At 42.6% G+C, this 14,801-nt stretch overlaps 1 protein-coding gene across 1 annotated transcript; it reads right to left on the reverse strand.

Annotated features, from left to right (window-relative positions):
- Window positions 1–514: 514 nt before the first annotated feature.
- zbtb34 (zinc finger and BTB domain containing 34) lies at window positions 515–14,517 on the reverse strand. Its single transcript, XM_080532031.1, has 2 exons — window positions 14,449–14,517; window positions 515–9,170 (listed from the first exon to the last, which is right to left on the reverse strand). Exon 2 carries the CDS (start codon window positions 9,135–9,137, stop codon window positions 7,605–7,607), a length of 1,533 nt encoding a protein of 510 aa, XP_080388157.1. The 5' UTR covers window positions 9,138–9,170; window positions 14,449–14,517; the 3' UTR covers window positions 515–7,604.
- Between the last annotated feature and the right edge of the window lie 284 nt (window positions 14,518–14,801).

A 14,801-nucleotide genomic window follows, 5' to 3' on the forward strand; every position in this document is an offset into this window, starting at 1 on the left:
TTCTAATGGTCTAAACTTGACCATGTGCACTGATGGGGTCCCATGTTGTGCAGTAGGTGCCCTTTTTTTCTTTCCGCCCCTGCCCTTCAAACAGCCTGAGTCCGCCACTGGTGGGAGGTGATGTTAATTGTTTTTTTTTCCGGTCTTGTGGCTTTTGGCAAGCAATAACTTCTCACTTAAAACATAGTTTTTGGTCATTTGGCCTTTCATTTGTCCTATAATAAGTGGATGTCACCCCTAACAGTCACAAGCTCTGATGTAAAAGCATAGGTGAAGTGAAATACACGTTCAGTGTAGTAGGTATTCACCATATTGCTTCCGCCGATCTTGTATTTTCAGATCAGATGATGCCCCTGCCTTGGAATGGACTAGTGATTTTTAATGAAACACCTCCCTCTACTGGAAAATCATATGAATGCAATCAGTTTATCCACACCTTCATTGTGGTCATCATAAAAAAACACCCTATTTAGTTTACTCATGTATCCACAACAACAAATTCACAAGACAGGACTGTGTTGCCAAATCAGCATCTTTATTTTACAAACAAACAAATTCTATTGACATTTCTTTGTATCATAAAAAAGCAATTTACAGGCTTAAGAACCAAAATAAAGCAGCACAGAATGATTATGAGTAAAATATATAATTTGAATAAATATATCTTATATTTCATGCTATAAAATAAAATTCATAAATGGCAAGTTAATAGTTACAGCATCAGCTCTAGCTAGCTTTATTTTCTTCATAGTTGTACAAAACAGTAGAGTTCTGAGGTTCACAGTTGGGTTGTGAGGTTGTATGTAGAGTGGACAAGAGGGAGGTGGACAGACAGCTGCATACATTATGGTCAAACTAATGGTCTCCCCTGTACCTCAGGCTTGAAGCTCTGTGCTTGTCACATGCATGCAGAGAGGGAACGGGAAACATTCAGTGAGACCCCTGAGGCAGAATATTTGGGAACCACTGACTGGACTTGTTTCCCCACCTGAAGAGAAGTGCACATTGTATTCTATGGACATGAGCAGTAGGCCCAGAGTGACCACTTTAACACTATACCCTGAGTTCTACTTTCTTTTCTTTTTTTGCCATATTACCAATACCGGTACATGAAAAATCAGAGACCACAGAATGTCAGAGACCAAGGAGTTTCACATTGAGAAAGAAATAGGTCAGTCTTAACATGTAACCACTTAAAGCAGCACTGACCACTTCGTCTCTGGCCCTGACTATGTACATCTGCACTGTCATGTGTCTCTGTACTTGAGGGTATAGGGTAGACCATTCCGTTTGAGCATGAAAACAGGTTGCCACTCCCATTCTGTGGCTATACAGCCCTAAATCCCTTTCATTATTTGACACAGATGGAGGTGCAACTTTTAACCAGTGCCATTGAGTTGCTGACTGAACCACACGCTCTGCTATTACATTGCAGTTCACTGACAGTCGTAGGCTTCAGATGCGTACTTAGATGACCAGTCACACTAGTCTCCACTAATGAGCATCATTCACTCAACCTGTCCAAAGATTCACAAAATATATAAAAATAAATCAATATCAAACTGTCCTCATCCTACTTCAATTCAACAGCTCCCTGACATAGTTTTTATTTTATTTTATTTGAGACATGAGGCCAAGATTTTGATTCACTGATACCAATACACCACTTTTTAAAAAGGTTATTGCTTTTGTATATTACACAGTGGAGAGAGGTTGAAAGAGGAGAAGCTGTGGAAGACTTCAAGATTTTTCTAAGTCTATATCAGTGTTCATAAACTACCTGAAGTTATTCAGTTTAAAAAAAGGAATAGGACGAGCTGCAAATTCAAAAAAGTAGTCGAACAGCCTTCCCTGTAAACACTTCCTTTTGATTACTTCTGGCCCATAAGCCTCTCCTGCTTTTCTGTGAAGCTTGGAACAAAAAGAGTGAATGTAAATAAGTATCAGGTTCAGTTGGTTGGTGAGTGTTGTGGCATTAGTAACTATTGGTTATAAAAGCATTTACACAAATTACCCTCCATTCCCCTATAATGTATATATGCATGTGTATAGTCATATGTATATAAAAATCAATAAATAACCTGACCAGTCTAAAAGCACCATTTAAGGGTAAAAAGGTCCCTATTGAAATAAAGTAATTGAGGCCATTATAGCGGAGTCCCTTACGGGGGAAACTAGAATGATAAGTAAATCCCCTCTGGAATATGTATGTATCAAAGACAGGTTATCTCTAAGTGCATGCCAGATGAGACAAAACAAGAACTAATGTTGAGTTCCAAAACAGCCATTGGCATTTCTATACAATTGTGTGGGTGAGCGACGTGCAAAACAGCTATAACAGGGCAAGCTTTAATTTTTTTCGCTCTGCTCGACTTTTCTTTAAAAAAAATGAATCTGCTCATTATCAAGCAGCTGTCCCCTCGGCCAAATGTTCCAAAAGGAATCTTGAAAGAAGGAGATTTCTTTAGATTGTCCTCAGTGCTAACAGAGAAAGGATACAGTATAGGCCTACAAATTGTCATACAAACAATCTGAACAGAGGAACGGCTCATCCGAGTGTGATTAGATGACCACAAATGACCACATCACCATAACTACACTCCATCACATAATCAATGGATAAGGAGTCTATTGAGAAGGGAAAGGTAAGGAAGGGCTATTCCACCAACTACAATGCGATCAACATGGGCAAATCGTTCAGACGTTTCCTCCCTGCTGAACAAATCTCAATTATGTCCCTATCCCTTTGTGGGCACTTCTTGCATAATCTATAACACAATATCCTCTTTAGTCTTTACATAGGAGAGGCACAAGGTCGACATGCCAGAACCATGAATTTAAAGCTAGGGATAGTTGTTGTGGCAAGGCACAGATGATGTTTCAGATGCCATCCATTTTTCTCAACAAATTCTAGGTTTTGTGCATAAACAAACATGGGTAATTTCACTATGGCTTCATCAATGTTCTAACCCTAAAATAGATCAGAAATAGTCAGATTGGACTGCATTGTGTCAGGACAATAGGGAACAGAGAACGAGTAAAAGGAAATGGGGTCACTAGGATACATCTAATGTAGATAACCCAACCCTCCTGACTAGTTTCCAATAAATTACATAGACCATTTGCCTTCCTGATTACTATATGGAGGATCACCTAATGGGTTAATTCTTTGGTTTGCTGGCACAATAATCGATAGCAGCCTGTCCCTGTTCTGCCAATAACATCAAAGATCATGTGAAGGACTATGTTCTATTAAAAAGCCAATTACCTAAAAATCTCTGAGAGCAGACTTATAAGACTTTAGACAGGTCGATGAAGTCAGTTCTGCTTGAAGAGTATTATCACAACCTTGTAGGCATTCAGAGGAGCATAGAGAGTGTAGTAAGTGACTAGGCAATGACACTGTCAATGATATGGTGTTTAGGCCTAGATGGAGAAAACAAACATAAAACAAACAAAAATTAAAGTGAAAAAGCCTATCATTCCGATCTGCACAGGAGGCCAAAATCAGCAATAATAATAGGAGACAGTCAGCTCTCATAGAAGGGTCCATTTGGTTCTTAACTGAACAATTGCAATGGCATCTGGTGAAACAAGATGGTCATTAAATAATGAGCCGTTTGTGTTGTTATAATTCAGTGGAAAAAGACTGCATGGATGACCTAACATTAAGATATGGATATAAAAGCAAAATAGCACCAAACTGAAATAGGAAACTAAATCACAGCGACACAATGAAAATGAATTAGGTCAAAGGCAAGGGGCTGGTCATGATCTTGATAAGAAAAGAACACTAAAACATGGTACAGTACAGGTATCTTAAAAGGGGCTATCTGGGATTGGTACATCCACTTTTTGACTTTTAAATTAATAACATATAGCCACCGATCCTTGAAGAATATCACTTAACTATGCCCCATGAACATAGTTCAACAGTCTTACACCCCCCCCCCCCCCCCTCCCCCCATCAGAACCTAAAACATGAGCTTGTTTTACTCCATTGTTTGCAAACAATGCAGTTGCAAAAAAACTGTATAGCTTCAAAACATGGTTGAAGTTATCATTTTGATCTCATGGATTGTCAGTAATCCATAGCTCCTTCCATGCATTTGAGAGTGGTTACATTTCTCCAGGCCCTCAGCTGTTAAGCTGTTAACCCCCCAAAAATGGAGTTACCACTTGTTGTTTGAATCCCAGATTGCACTTGTAATGACAGTGCTACAATAACAACATTAGGCTTTTCAAAAGACACCTCTCTATAAACAGTGGATTGCTAAGCAATTAGGCACTGTTACAGCTCCTTGCATTACTTGTGGTTGTGTGTGCTTTGTCATAAAACATAATAATTCAAACATAAACACAGAAAATAAGTTCGGAAACGTTATTTCAGTCGATTATTCCTCCCCTTTAATAATACCAATTGTATTTTCTATTGTTGGAAAGCCTGATTAGTCACCTTTACAACGAGGTACAACTTGTAAGGATCATGCATTCGTGGAATGAGCAACACAGCTAAACGTGTGGGTAGCAGCCCAAAATTTGTCAAAATTCCCTGCAATATTCTTCTGTTGGTATTCACTCTCGTTTTGAGTTGCTTGGTGGATTAGATGATTGCACTCTCCCACAGTAATAAGGGAAAAACAACACATATTGGCCATTTTTACACTCATTTTACACTGTCAGGGACCTCAGTAGTGTGTGGAAGATCCATACGCAGTCACAACAGCTTGGCACCTCCTCCTCATGCTGGTCACCAGCCTGGTCACACACTGCTGTGGGATGGCATCCCATTCCTCAACCAAGATTTACCGCAAGTCAGCCAACATGGTTGCGTTGGTCTCTCTGGCACGTACAGCACGCCCAAGCTGATCCCACAAGTGTTCAATTGGGTTTAGGTCAGGCCATTCCATCCTCTCCACTCCCAAATTCTGGACCAGCAGTGTGTGACCAGGCTGGTGACCAGCATGAGGAGGAGGTGCCAAGCTGTTGTGACTGCGTATGGATCTTCCACACGCTACTGAGGTCCCTGACAGTGTAAAATGAATAAAGTGTAAAAATGGCCAATATGTGTTGTTTTTTCCTTATTACTGTGGGAGAGTGCAATCATCCAATCCACCAAGCAACTAAAAACGAGAGTGAATACCAACAGAAGAATATTGCCGGGGATTTTGGCCACCCACGTGTTTAGCTGTGTTGCTCATTCAACGAATGCATGATCCTTAAGGTGTACCTTGTTGTAAAGGTGACTAATCAGGCTTTGAATGAATGAATGGACTTTATTGTCATTGCTACAGTACAGGTACCAAACAACGAAATTTAGGAATTGTGATCTGCACAGGAGATTTTCCAATGATATAAAATACAATACCAATTGGTATTATTAAAGGTGAGGAATAATCGACCGAAATAACATTTCCGAACTTTTTTTGAGGAGTTACGTAATAATAAAAAGACCGCACTGGTGTAATGCAAAAGGAGAAAGCACGATGACGAAGAAGGGGGCAAGATTTACATTTAATTTAAGATAACTTGTCAAAAAGTGCTCTCCAGGAACCAGCTTACCACACCCTGATCTAAGTCTCATCCACTAAATCAAAACAGAGCTTTCTCTGGACTTACCCATTAGGGCAACTATTGGCCAATGAATAGCCCTGATAAAATGATAAAGCCTACCTGGGTAATTTAGAATTACACAGTAAGAATGACCTATAACCCCATATAACTATGCCATGGCATATCGTTGTGCATCACAATGCTGAGTGAATTAAATGATGCACAATAGAAATCTGTATAAAGACATGTAGTGCCCCCCTCCCCAACAAAACAGTGATGTGAATTAAGATGACACGAAAAAATAGAATCTGTTCAAATGAAAAGTTCTGAATTGTGCAGAGCCATGAGACCTTAAGCTCACAAAACAATCACACAGGATTTAAACATGAAAGCTGGCAGTGCCTTTGATGATTACTTACTAACACTGAGAACAACTGTTGTCAAATGGGCTTACACAGTTGTACTGCAATTCTCATTTGAATAAAACTATGGTCACAACTACGCAGAGGAAGAATGAGAAAAATGAACAAAACATATTATTACCAGGTCACCATTCAGGTAAGTCTACTGACAAAAAGTGCACCATTACTTTGGATCACAAGCTTTTCTCAAACTCCTTTACCTTCCGTCCCTGATCAAACTCTATTCCTATTTTACCTAAGAGGGATAACGCTGAGAACGTGTAGTCCTGCTTGATCCCCTTGTCACAACAGCTATGTCCAATCAGAAAATGGGTAGACACAATCAATGAAAAACACAAGACAAGAGAACAAGTGCTCTTATGTAATGGAGCGTGAAGAGAAATGCCATGGCAAGATGGCTGATATTCCTTTGTTCTTTCTGTTTGCATATTCTGAGCATATTGATTACATGCGGAGATCCACAACTGCTCCTGCTGTGCCAAGCTAATGATGAGGAACTCTGTCTCTGTGAGGTGCACTGAACATACAGTAATCTCCAGACAAGCAAACAACGGTTTCACATAAAAGGACTGGGAATAAGAAACGCCACCAGAATGTAAGACACTCTAAATGACTTCACACTGTGTATGAGGATCAATCATCCACCATGAGGATGAACAGCATCTGAACAAACACACCTTGACCAACTGAATGACCAAGTAGTGAGAGGAGGCAGATGAAACAACCATCTGCTTGTGATGTTATGAGAAGTAAAATAGATATTGGCTACATAGTGACATTATAAAAAATCATGTCATCTTTCACTTTTATTCACTATCCTCTTGGAGCTCGCCCAATGCAAATTTACTTAATTTTTTCTATAGCCTACACCTTATTGTAGCACCTTCTTTGACCACATTATATCCTGGCTGACATGAATGTTGAACAAGGACACAATCCAGAATTCATACAATCAGCAAGGAATATTTCACTCAAGTATCAAGGCTTTGTGTTGAGAGGATGTTCTGCCTAGAGTTTGGCAAATGAAACACATTAGACCGCAAAACAAAAAAAACGGTAGTTGTACGGAGAACACTTCTGTTCGTGTTAGGTTCTTGGCTATGAGGTAGAACCAGGTGGAGTTTCATAAAAGCTAAAATACTGTCTGTTATGAGTATGTAGTTGTATCATGAGGTATTGAACGGATATGTCACACAAAAGCTTTACACTGGCAGAAAAATCATTCCTTGTGAGTATGTGACCTCCTTTGGCCACGTGTGCAAAAACAGGTCAGGTAAAATCGTGATATGATAAGCATCTTACCAGAGCTTTCACATTATCAATTATTGCAACATGCCTATATTACTCTGTAAATATGTTTTAAAAAACATGGAAAGAATAAAATAAAAAAAGGGAGGCCTTGATTATTGAGACCACCTCATCAATAGTAAGTTGATACTCCTTCTTCCCTTTGAAAGAATTGATTTAAAAAGCACCCTTTTCTTTTCTGCTTCTATGTTCGACAACAATTGACTTTCACAAAAATGGACAGGCAGAACATAGGTTCAACATTTGAAGGAACCTATTCCAAAACCAATCCTTAACATTTAAAATAACATATCTTAAAGCTTCCTCAACCAGAATGTGGGCCTAATAATCACATCTAGATGCCTGAGCCTCCTCCGGGCTGCACTTTGAACTCTCTTCCATGTCGTTAGCTGGCGCCTCCTCTGCATACTGTGCCTCAAAAGCCATGCCCTCGGGAGCATCCTCAGGGTCCTTCTGACCTGAGATTCCCTCCGTCCTCTCCGGAGAGTCCATGTGATTGCTGCTCTCTGTAGCGCCCAAGTGCTTCTTCCTCAGGTGCTGGTTGAGGGTGCCCTGGAAGGGGAAGCATTTGCCACAGATCTGGCAGTGGAAGGGCTTGTTGTCTGTGTGGCCGCGGATGTGGTACTCCAGCTGGTCTTTCCGGGTGTACTTCTTACCGCAGAACTTGCAAACGAACGGTGTGATTCCCATGTGCAGGCGCATGTGGCGATCCAGGCTGCCCTTCTGGTTGAAGGACTTGCCACAGTAGATGCAGATGAGCCTCTCGTTGTAGGGGTACCACTGGCTGCGCAGGCTCCGCTCTCGGACATCATTCTCAAAGCCTGCGGTGCCCAACACTGGCTCACTGTCGTCTGCGCCTACTTTGAGCTGATTAATGACCTCGGCTGGGACGGCCACTGGCCTCTTGGCCCTGGCTCGCCCCCCTCTGAAGCCACTGAGCATGGAGCGGGAGGGGCTGGAGCTGCTGAGGCTGACGAAGCAGGGGGAGGACAGCCCTGAGTAAGTGTAACCGGCCGGCTGGATGACGGGGCCGTAGGAGCCCACACTGACGGCCAGCACTTGTTCCCCGTCCACCAGCTCTGTGTGGTAGCCATCGTCTCCAGCTGATGAGCTGTCCGAGTAGCTGGGCCTGTCCGTCTTCTCAAGCTTCACATGTACGTCCGTGACCAGTCCGTCCTTCCCAATCAGGTCCACCTGTTCAGGCTCCCCCTCCATCGCTGCCTCCTGCTCTGACACACCGTCACTGCTGCACCGGTCTGAGTGGCCCTCGTCCTGCTGACGCACCCTGCCCGGGCCTTTCCCTGCCAGCTCAGCGCGGGCCTCCATTATGCCAGAGTGGCTCTGCCGGGAGTAATATGGGGGGGAGATCTGGGTGGGGTTGATGAACAGGTTGCTGTCTTTGACACCGTTGCGGCTGGCCTGGGAGCCCTCCTTGTCGGGGCTGTCTGCGTTGGCGGGGAGGCTGATCTTGGAGTGGATGCCCTCCAGGAGATGGGTGCACTTATCAATGATGGCCTGCATCTGCAGGAAGCTGGCGGCAGTGAGGAAGCTGATGACATCCTTGAGCTGCAGGGACATGCGGCCTGTGTAACAGAAGGCCAGCAGCTGCTCAAACACCTCGGGGCTCTTTATGACGGAGATTGAGAGGCCGCTCATAGTGCTGAGGGCCGAGTGGTCGCGGAAGTACGGCGAGCTGGCTGCTAGCACGGCCTTGTGAGCGCGGAACGGCTGACCCTGGATGTGAACGATGATATCGCATAGCTTCCCCTGCAGCCGCAGCTCATTGAGTTGGCTGAGGACGGTGCTGCTGAACTCCGGCACGTCAACCTCAATGTAGGCGTTGCCGTCGTCCATGACTTGGATATGTCTCTCCAGTTTGTCGACAGCCTGGGACAAAAGAAATTAAGAGAAAAACAATTAAGCCTAGTAATACATTTCCCAACATAGGCCTATAGGCCATGCTTTAGTTAACACCATTTTAAGCCAACTCATTTCAAAATTGCTTTACCATTTACAAAACCATAACCATGGGTTAGGCATACATTGACAGACAATCTAGCTAGTTTAACATTGGCAACATCTTCTTGCCTAACATTAGCATTTAAAAAATAACACCCACGTAAGAAGGCAAAGAGAGTTGAATATGAGTAACCCTTTGGCAGTCTATGCCAGAAATATGCCAACACGAAGCACCCTACAGCCGACAGCATTCCACCTTCACACTGGCCTGAGAAATATAGTATGTTTTCAACATGGCCCTCCCATTACTTGGCAGCAAGAGCAAAAAAGGACGTCCATTTGTTTTCAGAAATAAATTGTAGCCCTATAATGCTTCCATAGTACTTGACCAAAAATATGATTTCTCAAGATTATTCAGATAAGTGGGCTAGGCCTAGCTACTGGACAATTATGATGACTGCACGTATTTGACCGAGGCCATTTCAGTTATATAGCAGTTCTCTGGTTAAGCTAGGATAAACTGTTGACCTAATTGACTCTCATAAGAGATCTGGACTTGAAATAAGACCACAGCTGGGCAATTTCACAGTCATTTGCCAAAGGAATGACTGTAAGGACAACTGCAGCCTCATCCAAGTTTTGAGATGGCGTCAAGAGTCAAGAGCATATTCATTCCACCCCTTTCAAAATGCAGGCGGTCTCTGGTGTTAGGAGTAGCCTACACAGAAAACACCTGACAATAACACCGAAAAAAATAAATAATAATCTCATAATAATAAACATAGATGTTTAATCTGGAGTGAAGAGTTAATCCTCATAACACAAACATAGTAACCCCGTTAAACATCAGGGAGAAGTCAAAGTATACCATACTACAGCACTGATTTGAAATGCATTGGTATACAACAAGGACACAAGTCCCCATGTGGGGTGGATTGTGAAAAGTATTTCATTTGCAGGTTATTTCTTCATTGCTATGTTGTTGTTTCTATACGTTTTGGCAATGAAAAGAAAAACTGGTTCTGTTTGTTAAGCAAGGGCCCTAGCTGTAAATTGTTACTCTTGAATACACCCACATCAGCAATGAACACGGTTTGTTAAGAAGATAAAAAAGAAAATGTATGCTTCCCACTCGAACAGAGGGTAAACTTGCTCAACCACTGGTTTTGAGGGACATGATTATGAGGTTAGAGCAGTCCAAACAACAGGGATATAGGTCTTGGCTATGGGCAAATGTAGGCCTATCCCCTTTTGGCAACTAAGTACACTACAAAAACTGGTCTGTCTCAGTTCTCCAGCTCTGCCCTCTTCTCCCCCCACTCCATCTGCCCCATCTCTCCCACTCCTCCTCCCTGCCTCTCCCTGGCAATTCAGCATGAGCTTCTGCACATTGAGTCTCTGTCAGCAGTTTGAGAACGTAAACAATTTCTCCAATTGCCAAGGCCTGCCAAGACACCTGTCCCACTAACCATATGTTCTCATCCTGGCACAGGGGAAGAGGAATTGAAAGACGCACAACAGAGAGAGAAAGGGAAAAGAGAAGTATACATTATTTTCACTGTGCCATTATGGGGCTTTCAAATATAGCATGCATATTAAATGTATCAGTGGCCTCTGCCAACATCATGCACACTGCACCGAGAGCCAAGTTGAAGGATAGCCAAAGAATGCATGCTCAGTGACTGAGCTGAACCCAGGGGGTTAGGGTCACAGGCAAGGCTCAAATGGGCTGGATGGGAAACAGACTTGCTTTAGTTTGCATGGCCCGATTCTGGCATCTTATTCTTGGATTTGAGTAATCTCTGAGATGAGATTACAACAAAAACATATATGTATAATTTCTGACCTTAAAGACCACTGATCTGTGGTAGGGAGGCCATGGTCAGAGGAACTCTAATGTTTCATTTAGGCTACTATGTGCCTTCACAGGCAAAATGTGGGCCTGTGGCAGAGAAAGAAAAAACAACAACTAGGCTTCAAAGACAACCTCCAAAACCAGCCCATCACTCACATTTTTGAAAAACAGAATTGTAAAAAAAGGAATGTCAGCACTAGCAGAGACGCAATGAAAGCATGTCAAGATAAGCTGCATTTTGCCTATTTTGCAAAACAACTTGCAGCACGTCCCAAGCAAAAATTGCTAAACAAGCAAGGCATAGCGGAGCAATATGAGATGGGCAACAAAAGGTCTGCAGAGTGGGAGACTTCTGAGAAATGGATCTTAGGAGGAAAATGTGGAGGGATTCGGCTATTTTAACTGCACTGTAGAGAGTAGAACACGTGCAAGTGTGTTGAAATACTGTGCTGAATTTGAGGCACACTGTGGCCTAATACATGTACAGGTCCTGCTAAGAAGTACGCTGTACACCAGAAAGTTTAGTTGACATGGGTCATTCTCATTTCCATTTTTGGTACTTAGCAGACGCCTTTATCCAAAGTAACTTACAATAAATACATTCGATTAAGTGAATCATCTATCCACCAGTCATAGCAGGAAAAAGTAATCTATGCTCAGGCCTGGAATCATTGGCAGTCATCGTGCTAGAAGAAGGAAGTTTTTATTTTTTCTTCTTTTTGTTTTTTTGGACACTGGGGAAACAGTAGAGGGGGGGTAGTAGAAGTCTCAGGAGGGACAGTTCAGTTGTAGGTGGTCATACGTTGGTCATTTCGTTCAGCAGTGCAGAGGCTGAGGGCACGCTCTGGCATTGTATGGGTGGTATAATTGAATATTGAGTTGAAGTCCTTGCCAATTACAATTTCATTGTGAATACTTAAGTGCCCATAATATCATGATCTACCCCCTCCGACAGCAAGCCTAATGAACCTGTCCTGACTATGCTCATGTTTTTATAATTTGCATCCCAGTAATACTCACTTCAAAAAATAACCATCTACACAAGATATCATAACCTACTCTATTCTAAATGTCTCTTAAATGTCAATAAAATCTCTTTAAGCTTACTGCCATGCCAACCACTTACGTTGGCTGTTCGTATCGCCATTCAGTCTCCATTCTGTATAGTCCCTTTGGGGAAAGAAAAATTGAATGACCAGAGAAACTGATAGCCGAGGTGCCTTAACGAGACTGCAGCACAACGACGAGAAGAACAGGCCTAATTAAAAAATGGCTACAAAATTAGCAGGGGAAATCAGGCTTTGCATATTTGCTGGGCATAGCCTAATAAGCACCTAAAAATACTTCCCTATTGCTTAAAGACACTGTGCAGAGAATTCAAATCCTCCTGTTGAATTCAGAAATGAACCTCAACCTACCTAGTCTTATCATTTTTAGCTTCCAAGAGTTCTAGTGTCTAGAAAAGCGCTATATAAGTCTAATGTATTATTATTATTATTATTATTATTATTATAATTTCAAGTGTCCCTTAATCATTCTTGGAGTAGCCAACTCACCACTGAGATGGGAACAGTGTTACCAAATTGTGTTAAAGGAACACAAAGGGCCATGCAGGACTACTGTCCTTTTCTTCCAAAAACTGTCTATACGTCAGTTTGATCTTGTATTGCTCAATCGACACTGATGGCAGAAAGAGGCTCAAACCAATACAATTGTACATCTTATCCTGAAGAGAACCATGACTATAAAAATGCAGGGGTTTAACGGGTGCAAAGCCATAATGCCTACTCATGCACAACGCTTAATTGGTTTGGCTCCGTCTGTTCTGACAAGCCTTGTAGCTAGTGAAAATATTCAGAGTGGTTGAGTGGGACTTGTCTGGCTCAGATAATACAGTAGTCCAAAAGGCTGCATGGTCCAGGATGTATTTATGTATCAATTTTCCCTAGTTCCATTAGATGAAATACAACTGTTTGCTGTGATGTATTTCACCTCATGTTCGGGTGTGTGTGACCAAGTCAAAACCATTGTCACTAGAGTAGTCAAAGGCCTCTGCTCTGACCTCTCTGTGTAGGCCTATGTGTAGATAGACTAAGACTAAGCCCTGTGTGTGTGTGTGTGTGTGTGTGTGTGTGTGTGTGTGTGTGTGTGTGTGTGTGTGTGTGTGTGTGTGTGTGTGTGTGTATCTAGGGAGCTATGCAAACGTTAGGCCTACCCTGTGTAAATGGACAAATAAACTGATCTTTATTTTTCTAATTTAAATGGTACTGTGTTGCAATACAGTGCTTCGGGTGACCTGAGATTCTAAGAGAACCCAGGTGCACTGGATGACCCTAGATGGCCCTGCACTTTGTACTGCCATGCCATTGACATGATGTGTGTTTACAACATTCAACACAACTACAGAGCACAGTGAGTTTATCTCACCTGTTATCAAGGTCAGATGCCTCACATGAAGTTGACATCCCAAAACCTAGACACCATACTATACGTGGATACAGCCCATCGACACATTTAAGGAATTTTACACAAGTGTTCTTCCACAAAATATAAACATTCAGTGAACACTGATTTTGCATGCCGGACGTCACGTCTACATAAAAGCCTCTTTATGGATGGCCTGGGAGGCTTAGATAAGGTTTTTGAGTTTTTTTTTATCCAACGTTAGCTACCGTAGCTAAGTTTAACAGACTATTAACCTAAAACAAAGTTCGCTAGCCAGCCTAGTGCTAGATAGAAGTATAAAGGGAGAACGTTTCAAAGCTTGTCAGTTAGCTTAAGTTAGCTAGCGAGATCTATCCCGAATGTATTCAGACGAGCAAAGCTTGAAAGCAGACACATTTCTGACGATCTGCGAAAAGGTTTCGCTAGTCGCTACACCCTTAGCTTGGTTAGCATAACCTGCTAGCTGAGCTCCGCCGCTAGCCCGGACACGGACAGTCCTGCCACTACACCTACCAGGGCGGGCAGGCGAATACTACTAGCCTAGCTAGCTAAATCATACAAAAAACGGTGTTTCAACACTAGCTAACGTTAGCGTTATTTAGATAAGGTTATCTAGTGGGCGTGACATTACAAACATTGGTGATAGAATCGCCGATAGCCCGGCTACATAGTACATACACCGTCACCAAATGACTTGCAAGCGAACTTGGAAAAGCCTCGTTTTACACTAGGAGGCGAATTCCCCCCAAATGAGCTAGGCGTGTATATGCTAGCCAGCAAGTAAGCTAACGTGCTGGCAAGAATGCAAACCTTTCTGCCCTATTGACACATGCGACCATAATGTCCACTTATGCACGTACGCTTAAAATGTGTTTTCCAAATCGATATGACGTATGTCAAGCTTACCTTTTCCCGATCAAACGTAGTCCATTCCCCCCGAGTAGCTCGCGTTCACTCCGGCCTGGCCTCCCCCCCTCTCCAGCTGTGTCAGTTGCTGCTGCAAATTTTTTTTTTTTTTCATCAACAGGAAGTGTGTCCGTTCTTTTCATTGGTCGGTTCTGATCGTGAGTCTGTCTCATCTATTGGTCTCATGTCATAAAGATATAAGTGTGTGTGTGTGTGTGTGTGTGTGTGTGTGTGTGTGTGTGTGTGTGTGTGTGTGTGTGTGTGTGTGCGTGTGTGTGTGCGTGTATGTGTGCGTGTGCGTGTGCGTGTGCGTGTGCGTGTGCGTGTGCGTGTGTGTGTGCGTGCGTGTGTGT

The sequence above is a fragment of the Nansenia antarctica genome (assembly GCF_963989245.1).
Source record: "Nansenia antarctica genome assembly, chromosome: 5".
Lineage (NCBI taxonomy): Eukaryota > Metazoa > Chordata > Actinopteri > Argentiniformes > Microstomatidae > Nansenia > Nansenia antarctica.

Excerpts from the sequence above, each read along its gene's own strand:
- zbtb34 (XM_080532031.1), bottom strand. The coding sequence starts at position 9,137 with ATGGACGACGGCAACGCCTACATTGAGGTTGACGTGCCGGAGTTCAGC.